Source organism: Podarcis melisellensis (assembly GCF_964234715.1).
Source record: "Podarcis melisellensis genome assembly, chromosome: 13".
Classification (NCBI taxonomy): domain Eukaryota; kingdom Metazoa; phylum Chordata; class Lepidosauria; order Squamata; family Lacertidae; genus Podarcis; species Podarcis melisellensis.
In genome coordinates, this window is record NC_138545.1 from 24,767,469 (window position 1) to 24,782,898 (window position 15,430).

The following is a 15,430-nucleotide window of genomic DNA, read 5'->3' on the forward strand; positions in this document are numbered from 1 at the left end:
GCAGTTTAAGCCAATCCCTGAAGCCCTTTGTATTGCTGACTTGTTTCTAGTGTTTGTGAAAGGAATCCCATGACTCCACAAAATTTTAGCCTATGAAGGAACGTGTGACCCTCAAATGACTTAGTTATTTCTCCTTGTTAAGTGCTCCTTGCTGTTCAACTCAGGCCTTAGAGCAATGATATACCATTTGGGGAAGAAGATACAACCCAACAATCCAACACTTGAGGCCAAGATGGAGAAGATCTCAACCACCACCATGTATTTTCCCTTTGTGCTCAGGTAAGTTGGAACAAAAGAGACCCACACACTGCAAAACACCAACATGCTGAAAGTGATGAACTTGGCCTCATTAAAAGTGCTGGGCAATGTCCTAGCAAAGAAAGCCACAATGAAGCTGACAAGAGCCAGGAATCCCATGTATCCCAGAACACAGTAAAACATAGAGGCAGACCCTTCATTACATTCAGCTACAATTTCTTTAGACAAGGAGTCCATGTCCAAATCTGGGAAAGGAGGAGCAGTACAGAGCCATACAGTACAAATAGCTCCTTGCATGAGAGAACAGGAGAGAACAATTGAAGTTGCCAGTTTTTTCCCCACCCAGTTCCTTACTCTGGACCCTGGCCTTGTAGCCATGAATGCCAAAATCACAGTGGTCGTTTTTGCCAACACAGAAGAAACAGCCACAGAGAAGATGATGCCAAAGGTTGTTTGTCGTAGAAGGCAGGTTGCTATCTGAGGTCTCCCAATGAACAGCAATGAACAGAGGAAGCAGAGCAGGAGAGCGACCAGCAGAGTGTAGGTGAGACTTCGATTGTTGGCTTTGACGATGGGGGTGTTTTTGTATTTAATGAATATCCCGAGTACCAAAGCTGTGATCACAGAAAATGAAAGTGCCAAGAAAACTAAAATGATGCTCAAAGCTTCCTTGTAAGACAGAAAGTTTAAAATCTTGGGAAGGCATCCATCTTGGTGTTTATTTGGATACTGATCTGCTGGGCATCTGATGCACTTGTCGCTGTCTGAAAAAGGAAATGATGATACCTCCCTCTCCCAAACAAGTGAGGGACTATCTATCTATCTATTTATCTATCTATCTATCTATCTATCTATCTGCCATTAGAGGACATATAATGTGACCTAATGCAAGGGCATCTAGGTGCTGTTTGCTATCCTGAAAGCATGAACATGAAAGCACAATAAATAAATGCTAACTCCTCTTGGTTTTCTTGCAAAGAAATAATGAAATAATTTCTTTCGCTTTGGAAGTGATGATGCTGTCTGAACCATGCCTACTTTATGTGTTAATGTTTTAACATGATCATGTGCTGTGTCACCTACCCAAGGCCACAGAAATCATCTCTTCTGGACATGGATCGCAATCATAGCAACAGAATGGTTCCCCATCTTTCTTTTTCCTAATAGAACCTGGGCTGCATTTGTCATTGCACACTGAAGCGGGTGACATCTATTCATAAAGATAAGGGAGGAAAAGCTGAATACATGTTGTTCCCAAGGGAAGATTCAGATTTAACTGAATGACATCAAAGACCTGGGAAAGAGCACTGTGCATGCAGGACAGGTTCATAATTTCTGGGAAATGACTTCTCTGATTTACACGGCTCAGAGAGGAGGCCTTCACAGTCCTGATATTAATTCCACTCATGTCTTTTTATAGGCCATCAAAATATAACATTGTAAAAATAATTAATAATAATAATAATAATAATAATAATAATAATAATAATAATAATATAATAATATAAACTTCTCAGATGTACATGAATAGTTAGGGGTTATCCAGTGATAACCATTAATCAGAGCATACCTGCTTAAACTTGCTGTGCCATGTGATGATCTCCTCACTAATCATGAACTCTCTGCCTGAAAAAGCCCATGGATCCATCCTTCCCACTTTCACCCTTGAAAAGGATTTGTTAGGGAAAGTGACCCAATTTATAATATCAAATCCACTTTCTAATTCAGCTTTCCCATCCAAAGACAACTGGTCCCCAGCACTGTTGTTAAATGAGATTCTCTTCAGGAAAGGATGAATCTACAGTTGAAGAGGCAAAAACACCTTTACAAAATTATGGGAGGTAGAGCAGTATATCATTTTACAAATTTCACTCTAGCCTATTTCAGTATTAGATGAGAAATGCGAGAAAGAGAGCAGGGAAGTGCTTGCTGGTTCCACCACCTCTGTGATTTATAACCTGAGTGCTTTCACCCCTGTCGGATTGACAACCCTATTTGATCAGCATTCTAAATAGCATGCACTAAGTCTGACAATTATGAGCATGGTGTTAATACGAACATAAAACAACAGATAAAACATAAATAACATGAAAGTCAATTTTAAACAAAAGTAGCCAGAAAACAGCAAGAGTCTCAAATGTAATAAGTCATCCCAAATGCCACCAGAAGCAGGATCATTTTAAATTGTCAACTGAACCACAGAAATGAGAGAGGTAGAAGAGAGTTCCAAGGTCGAGGGTTTGTCCTATGAAGTTGCTCAGTTGCTGTTGGTGCATGGTTATGAGACATGGCACAGTTTGGGGACATACAGAGGAAGGACTCCATTGTTGACATGCATGAACAAATAAGTTTGTATTGGAGAAGGGAGTGTTTGAGACATCATGGTTCTGGACCATAGGGCTGGGCAAGAAATTTTGACACATGAGGCATACCCCCGAATAGGGCCCCTCCCCGTCTGAGAAGAGGATGAAGATGGAAGATCTACATTAGGAGCAAGGGTGAAGATAGAAAGATCTACATCAGGATCTGCTACACTGGGTGGACCCTTTCTCCTGATGCGGTTGCCTCACTTTACCTCATGTGCAGAATGGCCATAGAAACGTTTTCAAGTAAAAAGCCAGCTCTTTGATTAGACTCAGAAACTCAAGATATTAACGCGAGTCTGTCATTAATCACTTTTGAGTACAGGTATGTTCAGTTGATGTGCAATTGCTGATACATGGAAGGTGGAACAGGAGCGGAAAGGGGCTCAACGGGGTGAGGTGGAATGTGGCAGAATGATGCAGGGTGCACTTATATGCATGCTGTGGATGCATGCGGGGCCAGGAACTGAGCTTATAATACAAGTAACAACCATTTCATATGGGTCACCACCTGTATTATTACCTCTAGTCAGTGCAAAGTGCTAGTCCAAGACATTTTGCTGCATGAGGCAGAGGACATCATGACTTCCACTAGACTACACTGGAAGTTGATGGGTGATGGGGTATTGTCCTCTTAAGGAAGCTAGCAGTGAAGGGGGTGGGGGCAGGAGAACCATGCCTATGTAGCATAATCTAGAACACCACCTTTCTTTCTACTCATGTCCCTCAAAATATTTTGGTTTAAAGAGGTAGTACCTGCCATGGTTGCGGGTTTGGTCTGGGCTTGGACTTCATTGAGTACATGGTGTGTAAAGCATGTGCTATGACATAAACAGCATTGTATATACTGTAGCTTTGGGGAGTCATGCTCATTTCAAAAAATGGTCCAGAAAGACTCTCCAGCTTCTCCTTCCCAGTGCAGGTTCCATCGTTCTCCCCATCCACAGGGGAATCTAAAAATACACAGTCAAAAGCTTGTTCCCAGAAATCTTGGATGAAATCATCTCCAGTGGGTGAGTGGGGATTTAAGGTCAGAAGGAATTTTTTGAATTCCCGTATCTCAGTGGAGTGAACCGCAAAAGACAACGCTCCTTGGAAGACTTCTAAGTCCCAGTTTCTATGAAACTGCAGTGCTGGAAAGTCCCACTGCGCTGTCAGAATCCAAACTCTGCCTAGAGACTCTGCCGTATCGTCCACTTGTACTAGCATGTATTTCAAACCCAATGTGGAGTGAGTTTCTGCATATACAACAATTGCATTGACTGAGTTGTTCTTGAAAAAATGAGAAATATTCTCTGCCTTCATGTATACTTCATGCATTTCAGAGAAGTCTGTCAAGGGAGGCATCTTGTCAGTGAATGCTGTACAGATTCCACTCTGTGAAAGTCTTGGCATCAACCTTCCCACAAAATTTTCTCCTTTATCATCATCCAGTGTAATGATCCCAACCCATGTCCACTCGAAATGCAGAAGTAATTGAACGATTCCAATGTACTGATACTCTTCGTTGGGGACCACCCGGTAGATGAAAGGGAACTGGATCTTAGAACTCAGAGAAGGACCAAATAAATAGTAAGAGACCTATGCAAGAGAAAATTTATTTTCAAAATTGGAAAAGATTCTAACAGTGAAAGTCTGCATACTGAAAAACAGTTATGTAAAAGATTTGCCTTTGAAATTTCAAGGAAGGATTATGGTTGCAGTGGTAAAGACTTGACGCTGTTATGCCAAAAAGTGGAGGAGTGAATTTCTGCTGCGGATGGCAAAGTATATGACTATGCATTTATGTCGAAAATAACTTTGTTTGAATGGTGGAGAAAAAAAATGAAACAATTTCATAATAGATTGGGTACCATTTCTTGAATATTGCCAGAAAATGGCACATGCACAACATTTATTTGATATATTATAAACACTCCTATCAATGGATATAAGTTTTTTTATATATATTACTGATACGGTGTTTAATTTCGTCCTTTTCTGTCATATTGATGGTTCATTTTTTGTATGTTGCTGGAATACAACAAATAACAAATGAGGAGGTTGTAGGCAGCCCAAGTGTGCTTTTAGAATGGAGTAGTAAAGATATGCTCCATTCGTCCTCTGTTCTTCTCTTTTCTCATTAATTTTGCTTTGCTTTTTATCTGTTTTGTCCACAATACATGGAGCTGCATTCATTCATTCATTCATTCAGCCTTTATTGGCATAATACATTGAGTTATATGTTAACATGATATAATGGGAATTTTCACCAGATTCTCCATCGTGTGCTGTAGGAGAAGGACTTGAGTGCTGCTTATGGCCCCAATCATTCCTTCCAAGTGCATGCTACTGATTTTTATTATCATTTTTAGGTGGAAGGGCAATTGTTGAATGGTAGAACACATGTGTGGCATGGGAAATGTTCCAGGTTCAATTCAATTCCTGGAATCTTGCAGTAGGGCTTGGAGAGATCTTTGTCTGAAGTACTGCAGAAAAACCTCTGGTCATTGTTGACAAAATTGAGTTGATAGACTGATTCAGTATATAACAACTTTCTGTGTTGTTTTATGTACTATTTGGAACTTGGCAAGATACTCCACAAGACATCTCTTCCATCTCTCCCCTTTAACTTTATGCACCATTTCTGCTTATACCATTACATATTTCAGTGCAACTTTCTGATTATAATTTATACGTTGATTAAAGAGGTCCCCTCCTCCTATTTCCAGACAGACAACTGCTGCAGAGATGTTCATGATCATTAAGCAAGTTAAACCCTTAAAGAGAATATATGCTTTTCTCTTTTTTTAAGAGATTTATTAAAAAGCAGATTTGCTCCAAAATGAAGCAAGGTGTTCTATTGTCATCACATTCATGTCTTCTCTTATCTTTCTCCTTCATATATTCATATATGTGTGTGTGCCAGTTCTGAGCATACAAGGGAGGTTTTGAAACCCATGTGCCTCACATATACACCCTACCTGAGGAATCTTATAGGTGCCTAAGATGGTAGCCATGTAAAGTGAGGTTTCAGCATCAAGTCCTCCGATGGCAGCTATCAGATTCTTCTGTGTGCCGCACTTGTAGTTGGGGACTGTCCTTTTCTGGCTAAAAAGAAGGTTCAGAGTGGTTTGAAATGTCAACTTTTCATTGAAGTAGCTGTCATAGATGTGGAATCCCAATGTAACATTTGGTAAAATCCTGGGATCCTCATTGATCTCCTTAACTGCATACACGAAGGCCAGGACATACTGGTAGTATTTTATCACTACACTGAAATGAGAGTGCAGGTTATAACATAAACTTGCTAGACCTCATGATCTACTTGTCGAGTTCACATGGTTGTTACAGAGAACTCTGCAGGCATTAATGACATAGGAAACATGGTACTGTGGGAACCTGCAAGACTGTCTGTTTTGACTTGTACCCAATGACCCAATTAAGGAAATAACACAAGGTAATGACTGTTTCATCCCTTCTCATCACGAGAGTGATTTTCTTTAGCAGGGAGCCTTTTGTATTTGTGCAATCCTCATGTAATTGAGAACACAGATATTCCAGGGTTCTGAATCACCAGTAGAGCATCCATGGACTTAAAAGGCTCCCTGCTGGGGCCAGGAGAATTTGAGGGGCCTTGAGGATTGGGTTAAATGTGAAACCCCACTGTACCTGCATTGCCACTACAAGGCTGTAATGCTTGAAAAGGCCTGTTCTGCACATTATCATTATTACATCTTTAAATGCTTCAAAACCATATGAAATTTACACACACACAACCCCAGGCAGTGAGGTTTCAGATCAGGGGACTATAGATAAAGCAGGGGAGGGAAAGGCAAAATGCAAAGGGGAACAAGGGTGTGCACATATATTTTCTAACTCCCATATACACACATGAATCATGGAAAACATATTTTGTTAATATAAAAATGTATTTTAAAAACATGTTTATTGAAATGTTTATTTCTGAACATTGTGCGGTATGCAATGCTAGTCCAGTCAAACATAATGAACGTTACTGAATTAGGTTCATTAATTTCAGAGGGTCTACTTCAGGTAGGACTTGCTTTGGATACAACCCATTTATCTATCATTTGGAATCATAACAAAAACTCCCAACGATCTCCTTATGGACATCTCATGGAAGAAAGATACTTACAGAGAATCTCCAACAAACATTGCATTGGGGTGTACATCAAAGGTTATAGTGTTAAAGAAAGAGAAGAACTGAGAAGAGATACCACCAATGATGAGGTCGCCCTGCTCATAATACTCATGTGGGATCTGTAGGGGATTGTTCACACTGCAAGTAGGTGGATGTGCCTTGCTCTCAATCTGGGGAAGAAATGTCAATGTTAACATCAGTAGCCACAGCAGCAACAACAACAGCATTGCACATAAAAGCGAACTCTTTTCTACTGAAGCAAACCCACTCTTCCAAGCTAATTCATTATTATCTAGTATCAGCTGGTTCAGAACAGATTTGTTTCTACGCTCTCCTGAAGCCACTATGTGACCTGTAAAATTGCTCTTCCTGTCCACAATCCACACCCCCAAGCTCTGAAAAGCACATAAATAGGGTTTTATATGTATTTTCATCTTGATTACTTATTATGAGTCTAGTCTCTAAAAATCCATGTTGTCATTGTGAATAAAGAATTACTGTAATTTGACATAATTATAAGGTAATTATAAATCAGCTTCCCAGGGTGCTCTGCTCATAGAGAGCAGAACAGCAGAAGAAAACATGTTGGCTGGGTATTATCTCAGGGCTGTTTCTTTCTGGGATCAAGATCAACAACTGGGCATAGAATGACACTGAGTAAGAAAATACATTCAGAAAATTAAAGCCTTGGGATGAAGCCATAAGAATAGGGAATTTATGCTTGTCCATGTGTAATTGGACTCCAGCTGCCATCATCCCTGACTACTAATAATGTAGGGCTATATGTCAGCATCAAGTATCTTGAGCTAGGCTCACAAATGGATTCACAAGCAGTGCCATTCCCATTACATCAGCGCTATATATGCATGATCAGTTATGATAATCTGGGAGGTGCATTCTGCATTAGTTGCAACCTCTAGACCATCTTCAAGGGCAGCTTCTTGTAAAGGGTATTACAATAGTTCAGTATGGAGATTGCTAGAGCACAGGTCACTGTAGCTACTGTATATGCAGAAACACTGTCTTCATTGGATTTTATAGTGTTGCTGCGTGAAGTAGAAACAGCTTATATAAAAGAGATAACTCTCAGAAGCAGGCTTTCAGCTGTTTATCTCCAGACCCTTCTGTGGTTGGAAAGAGCAATGAAACTTGCACAGGGAAGGAGAAACTATGCCATACCCCCTACTTTACACACAGTCTTTAGCTGAAGAAATTGTGGTTGAATGTAATGAAAGACCCATCCCTACATTTTATTCTGTGCTTAGATAATTAGAAATTCCTGGCTCTGGTCAGCTTGGCTGTCATTTTCTTTGCTAGAACATCGCCCAACATTTTTAATGAAGCCAAGTTCATCATTTTGAGCATTTTGGTGTTGTGCAGTGTGTTTGTGTGTGTGTTTGTGTGTGGGGGGGTATCTTTTGTTACCTGAGCAGATATCTAACTGTTCAGTACAGTTGACAAACCTTTTTAAAGAATGATTCTCCCCTCATAGTTCATCCTCACAGAAAGAAAGCTTCTTATAATGACACAATCCTATAGCAAGATCTGCTGGGATTAGTGGGGTGAGGAAACAGTGGGCTTCTAGGTGAACTTGGAGGTTACTGGTACAGATGTGCTACATCAGCATAACTTCCCATCCTGATGGAGCCAGGACCTAGCTGGCTGAGATGAGCCCAATGGAACTTCAGACAGCATAATCCCCCTAAAAGAGGAATTCTGGGGGTGTTGTGAGAGACGGATCAGAGAGGGGGACTTAGGTTGTATCCTAACCCTGATCTACTCAGCCACGTGACATGGCAGCCTGTCAAAAGAGTCATGTGACTGAAACATTGTTTTAAACACTTGTTTTACTTCTGCCAAACTGAGGCTGACTCAGCCAGCAACAGTCCTGGTTCTCAGACACAGGAGCTGCTTAACCACAGTCCTTGTGTCTTGCCAGGATTCAAATTTGTTCAGCTTGTTCTCCTTCATTCATCTTAGAACTGCATGCAGGCAGTGGCTCAGTAATTGCACAACTACTCCTGATTCAGATGATATGGAGAAGTAGACCTGGGTGTCATCATCATCACCATACTGATGACACGTTGCCCTGAATCTCCTAATGACCACTTCATGTGGCTTTGTGTAGATATTAAATAGCACTGGAGATAAGAAGGTCCCGTGCAGCACCTCATAATATAGCTGCTAAACAAACCACTGATTATCTGGCCAGAGAGACTAGCGGAGAGAAAAGCAAAGGACACAGAGAGCATAAGGAGAGTGGGGGATTATATCTCTTCCTCCATCGCCCTAGGCTCCATATTGCGTATTCACTTCACTCCTCCGACAGAGGAAAAATAAATTAATTAGGAAGAGGGAACCACATCATTATCTGGATAGGTCATTTCCTGGTCTACACTGAGAATTTACTTCTAAATGATCCCAAGAAAAGTTCCTATAGTAGCTGCTTGTGTAGCCACAGACATCATCATAAAAGGGTATATGCACTATGCAAAAGAGGACACACAATGGTATAAAAGGTGTATATCTTCATTCATATTTACTGGTGCAAACTTTGAAATAATTTTCAGAATTAAATTTTTACAGAAGTCAATTAAATTCCCATACGGATCCCCACAAATTTATTCAATTAAATTTCACATGACTTCCAGATTACCCCAAATCAGTTAACCCCTCTGCAGTATATTTACCAACAATTAATTTCCAAGCAGATGCTGTTCAAAAAGGATTTCCCTTCAATTAATCATCTCCATTCAATTATTATCATTACCCTTGATATTAAAATTTTAAAATAACTGGGAGTGCAATTGTGTTTCTAGTAGAGAGGGTCTTAATACCAGATGAGGTGTATTCACAGTACAATCCCCCTGGAAATGGAACGGAAGCTATAATAATAATAATAATAATAATAATAATAATAATAATAGTAATAATAAAAATTTATTTATATCCCGCCCTCCCCAGCCGAAGCTGGGCTCAGGGCGGCTAACAACAATCAAAATAGTCCAACATTCTAAAAACATTCATTATAAAATTAATTAAAATCAAATTAAGATCAAATTAATGGCAACCATCAAGCAAAATTCTGTGCAGATTGCCAGAGGAGGGGGTCAGGCTGCGCCCTGACCAAAGGCCTGGTGGAACAGCTCTGTCTTGCAGGCCCTGCGGAAAGATGTCAGTGTTGGAGATAAGCAGTGTCCAGTGCACAGCGGAATGATGAGAAGTATGAGCCAACATGCTCTATACTACTTTATTTACAGTTCAAAGCTGGTAAGTTACAGAAAAACATCTTCCCTCTGCCGGAGCAGAGAAAGCGTCATCTCTCCTCTAAAGCACGGAGAGAATCTCAAACTGAAACTGCAAAGCACAGTGAAAAACAGGAAACCAGTGTACGTCACATCCAGTCTCCTATTCCCGTGGGAAACCCAACAGTACAGACTCTGTGGAATGTAAACACCTGTCTCGTGACAAGCACTTCGCTGCACAGAGAAGAAAGCAGAAACCAACATCCTCCCCCTTTCTGTGAACATCTCTGGGCAGCGTGTTCGTACAATATCAGTACAAACCCAACTTCTGCACATAGGTACAGTGTTGATCCCTTGATACAATCTTGGACAATACATCAGCAGGAATTTCATTACCTGGCATATAGGACACCGTTACGAGTCCCTTCTGAATACATTCCCTAGCATGTTGCAATTTCAATTGCAAGTGCTTCGTGCTTTGCTTACAACCTTCAGAATTCAGCAAAGCCAAACATGCTTTGTTGTCCTGGTAAACCTGGATTGGACATTTGACAGGAATTTTCATGTCTTCGCACAATTGTAACAATCATTCACAATCTTTAAGTGAATAAGACAGTGCATTCAGTTCAGCTTCACAAGTACTTAAGCTAACTGTTGTTTGCTTCTTGCATGACCAATCAAATAGACCCTGATTGTACTTATAGCAAACTCCAGACGTACTTTTCCTGTCTGTAGTGTCACTTCCAAAACTTGCATCTGCAAATATCTCAAGACCACCAGACTTCTGATTGTTAAATCTCAGTCTGTAATGCATAGTGCCTTTCAAATACCGCGCTATGCGTTTCAGAGCTTTCCAATCCTTAACAGTAGGATTGTTGACTTGTCTGCTTAGCAAATTACAGCTAACAGCAATGTCTGGTCTTGAACATCTGGCAATGAAGTTTAGCTTGCCTAGCACACTTCTGTACAGTGTAGTGTCAGAAAATGCTTCTTCAGTGTCATCTACCTGATAACCTGTTATCATCGGTGTGTCCACAGGGTTAGCATCCATCAGGTTTAGTTTGCTTAACACATCAGCAATTTTCCGTGACTGGTGTACTAGAATGTTACCATCTTGATCTCTCTCTATTTCCAGAGATAGATAGTTGTTTACCTCACCAAGATCTTTCATGTCAAAGTGCTCTTTCAGTTGAGCTAGGGCGTTATTGTACATTGTGACATCTTTCCAAAAGAATAAAAGATCATCAACATAAAACAAACAATACAGTTTCTTTTGCCCCTCCTCTTTGACAAATACACATGGATCAGCTTTCCCTTGCTGAAAACCTAGAGAAAACAATACTTCAGTGAGTTTTGTGTGCCAACACCGTGCACTTTGTTTGAGACCATAAATTGACTTTTTCAGAGCACAAACAAATCCCTGTTTTACCTGTACGCCATCAGGTGGAAGCATATAAAGTGATTCACCTAGAGATCCGTACAGAAAAGCTGTATTCACATCATGGTGACTAATGTGTAGATTTTCTTCTGCAGCTAGCTTGAGCATAAGCCTAATGCTTTCATACCTCACTGTGGGTGAGTAGGTCTCGTGATAGTCTTCACCTGGTACCTGTGCAAAACCTCTGGCTACCAATCTGGCTTTGTGTCTGACTATCTTGCCATTTTGATCAGTCTTCGCTTTGAAGACCCATTTGCTTCCAAGCAATTTCATTCCTGGAACTACTGGAACAAGTTCCCACGTTTTGTTCCTTTCCAAGGAATCAAGCTCAGCCTTCATGGCATTTAACCATGGCTCAGCTTCCTTTGAATCTAAATCCTGGATTTCTTGGAAACTTGAAGGTTCAAATACCTTCTTGGAGCTTTTAACAGCTGTTACTGCTATCTTAGCAAACTCATCAGCAAATCTCTTTGGAGGTCTGCCTTTTGTGGCTCTCTGTGACCTGCGAATTAGCCTTAAGTCTTCAACACTCTCCTCTTCCTTCTTAGGAGAAAAGTGACCTATTGTGAACAATGGTTTCTCCAATTCTTGATCAGAGCTTTCAGAGGGTCGCATAGAGGCTTTCGCACTCTTGAAATCCTCTGAATCATCTGATTCAGTTTCAGACTCAGAATCAGAACCTTCATCAGTGGGTGTGGGTTGTTGCAGTTGCTTTTGACTATCCTCAGTCTCATCACTGTCATCAGGATAACATTGGAAAATTCCCACATTCTCCCCCCACTTGGCATTGTACTCAACACTTCTAGTGAGCTTAATTTCCTTTGAGTCAGTCATCATTATTCTGTAAGACCCTTTCTGATAACCTAGAAAGATACCATGCAAACCACGCTTGTCTAACTTGGAGTTTTGTGGTGAGTGAACCCACATGTCAGAACCAAAAATTTTCATGTGTTTGATGTATGGCTTCTTGCCAAACATCTTCTCATAGGGGGTACAACCAATCGCTGAAGATAACCTGCGATTATAACTGTAAGTGAAACATGAGAGAGCTTCGGCCCAATAACTCTCTGGAAGATTTGCATCATGCAGCAAGGTCTTTAACCCTTGAAGCAATGTTTGATTTGCTCGTTCCGCAAGTCCATTCTGCCATGGCGAGCGAGGACTAGACAAATCGTGTTGAATTCCTTTCTCAGCCAGAAAAGCTTCAAACTGCTGAGAAGTGAATTCTCCCCCCCCGGTCAGTGAAAAGAATCTTTATCTTCTTACCATGCACATTTCCTAACCAAGCACAGAATTCCTTGAACCTAGGAAAAGCCTCTGATTTCTGCTTGAGATTGTACACAAAAATATACCTGGAAAATGCATCAAGGAGAACCATGAAGTACCTATTTCCACCCAAAGAGGGCGCTAGTGGTCCGACCAAATCAGCATGAATAATTTGGTATGGTTCTGTAGCTTGCCTACTAGACACCTTACCTTTCGCAGCCATTTTCACCTTGTTTGCTGCGCATGCCTTGCACTTCATGTGGTACCTGCAGGGTTTAATAGTCATACCTTCAACCAAGGCAGGCATTTTAGATACTGCCTCAAAATGCAAATGACCAAATTTTCGATGAAAATCGTGAATACATTCTGCATGCAAACTTTTGTTAGAACCTGCAATGCAACAAGTGTCATCCTGCACAACATCATCATAATACAAAACAAACAAACGACCAACAAATTCAGCATACAATTGATAATCATTTTTCTTGGTGATGATGCATCTATTGTTCTTAAAGGAAACGTCAATTTTCTTCTCAATCAGCTGTCCAACGCTGAGCAGATTATGTTTCGCATCCGGCACATAAAGAACATCCTGTATCGATAAGTCCAAACTGTGAAGAACAACAGTTCCGTAGCCTTTACTGGGGATTGTGTGGTCATCCGCCTGGTGAATCGCACCTTCCTGCGGTGTAAAAGACACGAACAGTCTCTTATCGTTGCACATGTGATGTGTTGCAGCTGAATCAACAACGAAGAAAGATCTAGACGTCTTCTGGACCTCTGCAACCTCTGCAACCTTTGGAGCGAAGCGTGAGACCATTGCCTTGTGCTGCGTTGTCCTGGACACCGGACCTTTGCCTTTGCTCTGGCCTTTTCCACGCGATGAGCTTCCGCTGCGCTGCTCTGTCTTGGCCCTGGGATATTTGCATTCCCTCTTCATATGGCCTAGACGTCCACACGAGTAGCATTTCACTGCCTTCAAAGCTTTGGCGCCATCTGGTGGTTCCACTGCACTATGGGATGACGTCTGTGAAGTCTCCCCATTTCCCATGCAGCCAGCACCCCGCCGATCTGCTTCATTCTGAATCATGGCAGTATCACAAGCTACTGTGAGTTGAGCATTTGGCTGATGAGTGGTATCAAATTCCCCACTTGCCTCCTGCATCATCTATGCTGCTTTAAATCAGACTGCTTTATACATGCTGCGTTTGTGTACAGCTGCTTCAATCCAAAAGCAAATCAAAACAGCCTCTGCCTATGAGCCTGTGCCGCTCTTCTGTTTATTTGCTTTGCTTATCTGCAGCTGCTTCAAACTGCATTTGAAAAAGTTACTTTCGATTTCCCCAGCATAGGAAATTGTTCCCCTTTTAGCCTTTTGCCTGTGCCACGGCAAAAACCGGCTATTAAAAGTTCAAAGTCCAGCCATAAAGCCATTAATTAGAAGCTGGCAGGCTTCCCGGAGCAGTAGCACATACCTTCATCAATCATTTTGACGCGCAGAGCAGATACCGTGCGTTCCGTCTCTCTGCCGCTGTTCCGATGCTTTGCCGGCACTTTGTCTCCTTGCTCCTTTGCTCCTTTGCCAGGAGCCCGACTTCTGAAGTCCATTCTCAAAACACTGCGTTTTTCTGGGCCCATAACCAAATGTTGGAGATAAGCAGTGTCCAGTGCACAGCGGAATGATGAGAAGTATGAGCCAACATGCTCTATACTACTTTATTTACAGTTCAAAGCTGGTAAGTTACAGAAAAACATCTTCCCTCTGCCGGAGCAGAGAAAGCGTCATCTCTCCTCTAAAGCACGGAGAGAATCTCAAACTGAAACTGCAAAGCACAGTGAAAAACAGGAAACCAGTGTACGTCACATCCAGTCTCCTATTCCCGTGGGAAACCCAACAGTACAGACTCTGTGGAATGTAAAGACCTGTCTCGTGACAAGCACTTCGCTGCACAGAGAAGAAAGCAGAAACCAACAGTCAGGTCCCGCAGGGCCATAGTCTCTTGTGACAGAGCGTTCCACCAGATTGGAGCCATGGCCGAGAAAGCCCTGGTTCTAGTTGAGGCCAGCCTAACTTCTATTATCAAGGGATATTTGAAGTTTCATTTTAAGACTTCCAGCATGGTAGAAATAGCTCTCAGTACAAACCAAATTATGACTACTCAGAAGTAACTTCAATTAAATTCCATGGATATTTGTCTCAGGTAAGTGGGATTGGGACTGCAGGTTTAGGTTGTTGATCAATGAGGTTGAACAAACCAAGACACTTTCCAGAATCTTACTGGATATACATGGGGAAAGGACACTGGTTTGTTCTGGAAATACTGGAGTGTCTAGTATGAGAGGGAGTATCTGGTGCTGGAAATATATTGGGAATTGGGATACTAATGCTCCCGAATCCCCTGTTTAGCTCTGGTTTAAAAGCTCGCTTTGTAATTCCAATCAAGACTGCCTTTTACTAGCCAGCAGAGATCAGTAGGTGTTCCTGCAGATCAGGATTTTTCAAAAGACAGAAGGAGAAAGGATTGGTGCCACCAACTGCAAAGCCTATGATGGCTCCTAATCTGCCTTACGCCATAAGAGTAGGCGTATAACAGCAGCAATTTAAGCCAATTCCTGAAGCCCTTTGTATTGCTGACCTGTTTCTAGTGTTTGTGAAAGGAATCCCATGACTCCACAAAATTTTAGCCTATGAAGGAACATGTGACCCTCAAATGAT

The 15,430-nt window shown here is 41.4% G+C and overlaps 1 protein-coding gene across 1 annotated transcript; it reads right to left on the reverse strand.

Annotated features, from left to right (window-relative positions):
• Nucleotides 1–120: 120 nt before the first annotated feature.
• LOC309354784 (vomeronasal type-2 receptor 26-like) lies at nucleotides 121–8,255 on the reverse strand (the record flags this gene model as incomplete). The annotated part of the gene is made up of 7 exons (XM_081885055.1): nucleotides 121–1,022; nucleotides 1,342–1,468; nucleotides 1,829–2,056; nucleotides 3,378–4,202; nucleotides 5,585–5,876; nucleotides 6,760–6,935; nucleotides 8,229–8,255. 7 exons carry the CDS (start codon nucleotides 8,253–8,255, stop codon nucleotides 121–123), a joined length of 2,577 nt encoding a protein of 858 aa, XP_081741181.1.
• Nucleotides 8,256–15,430: the final 7,175 nt, after the last annotated feature.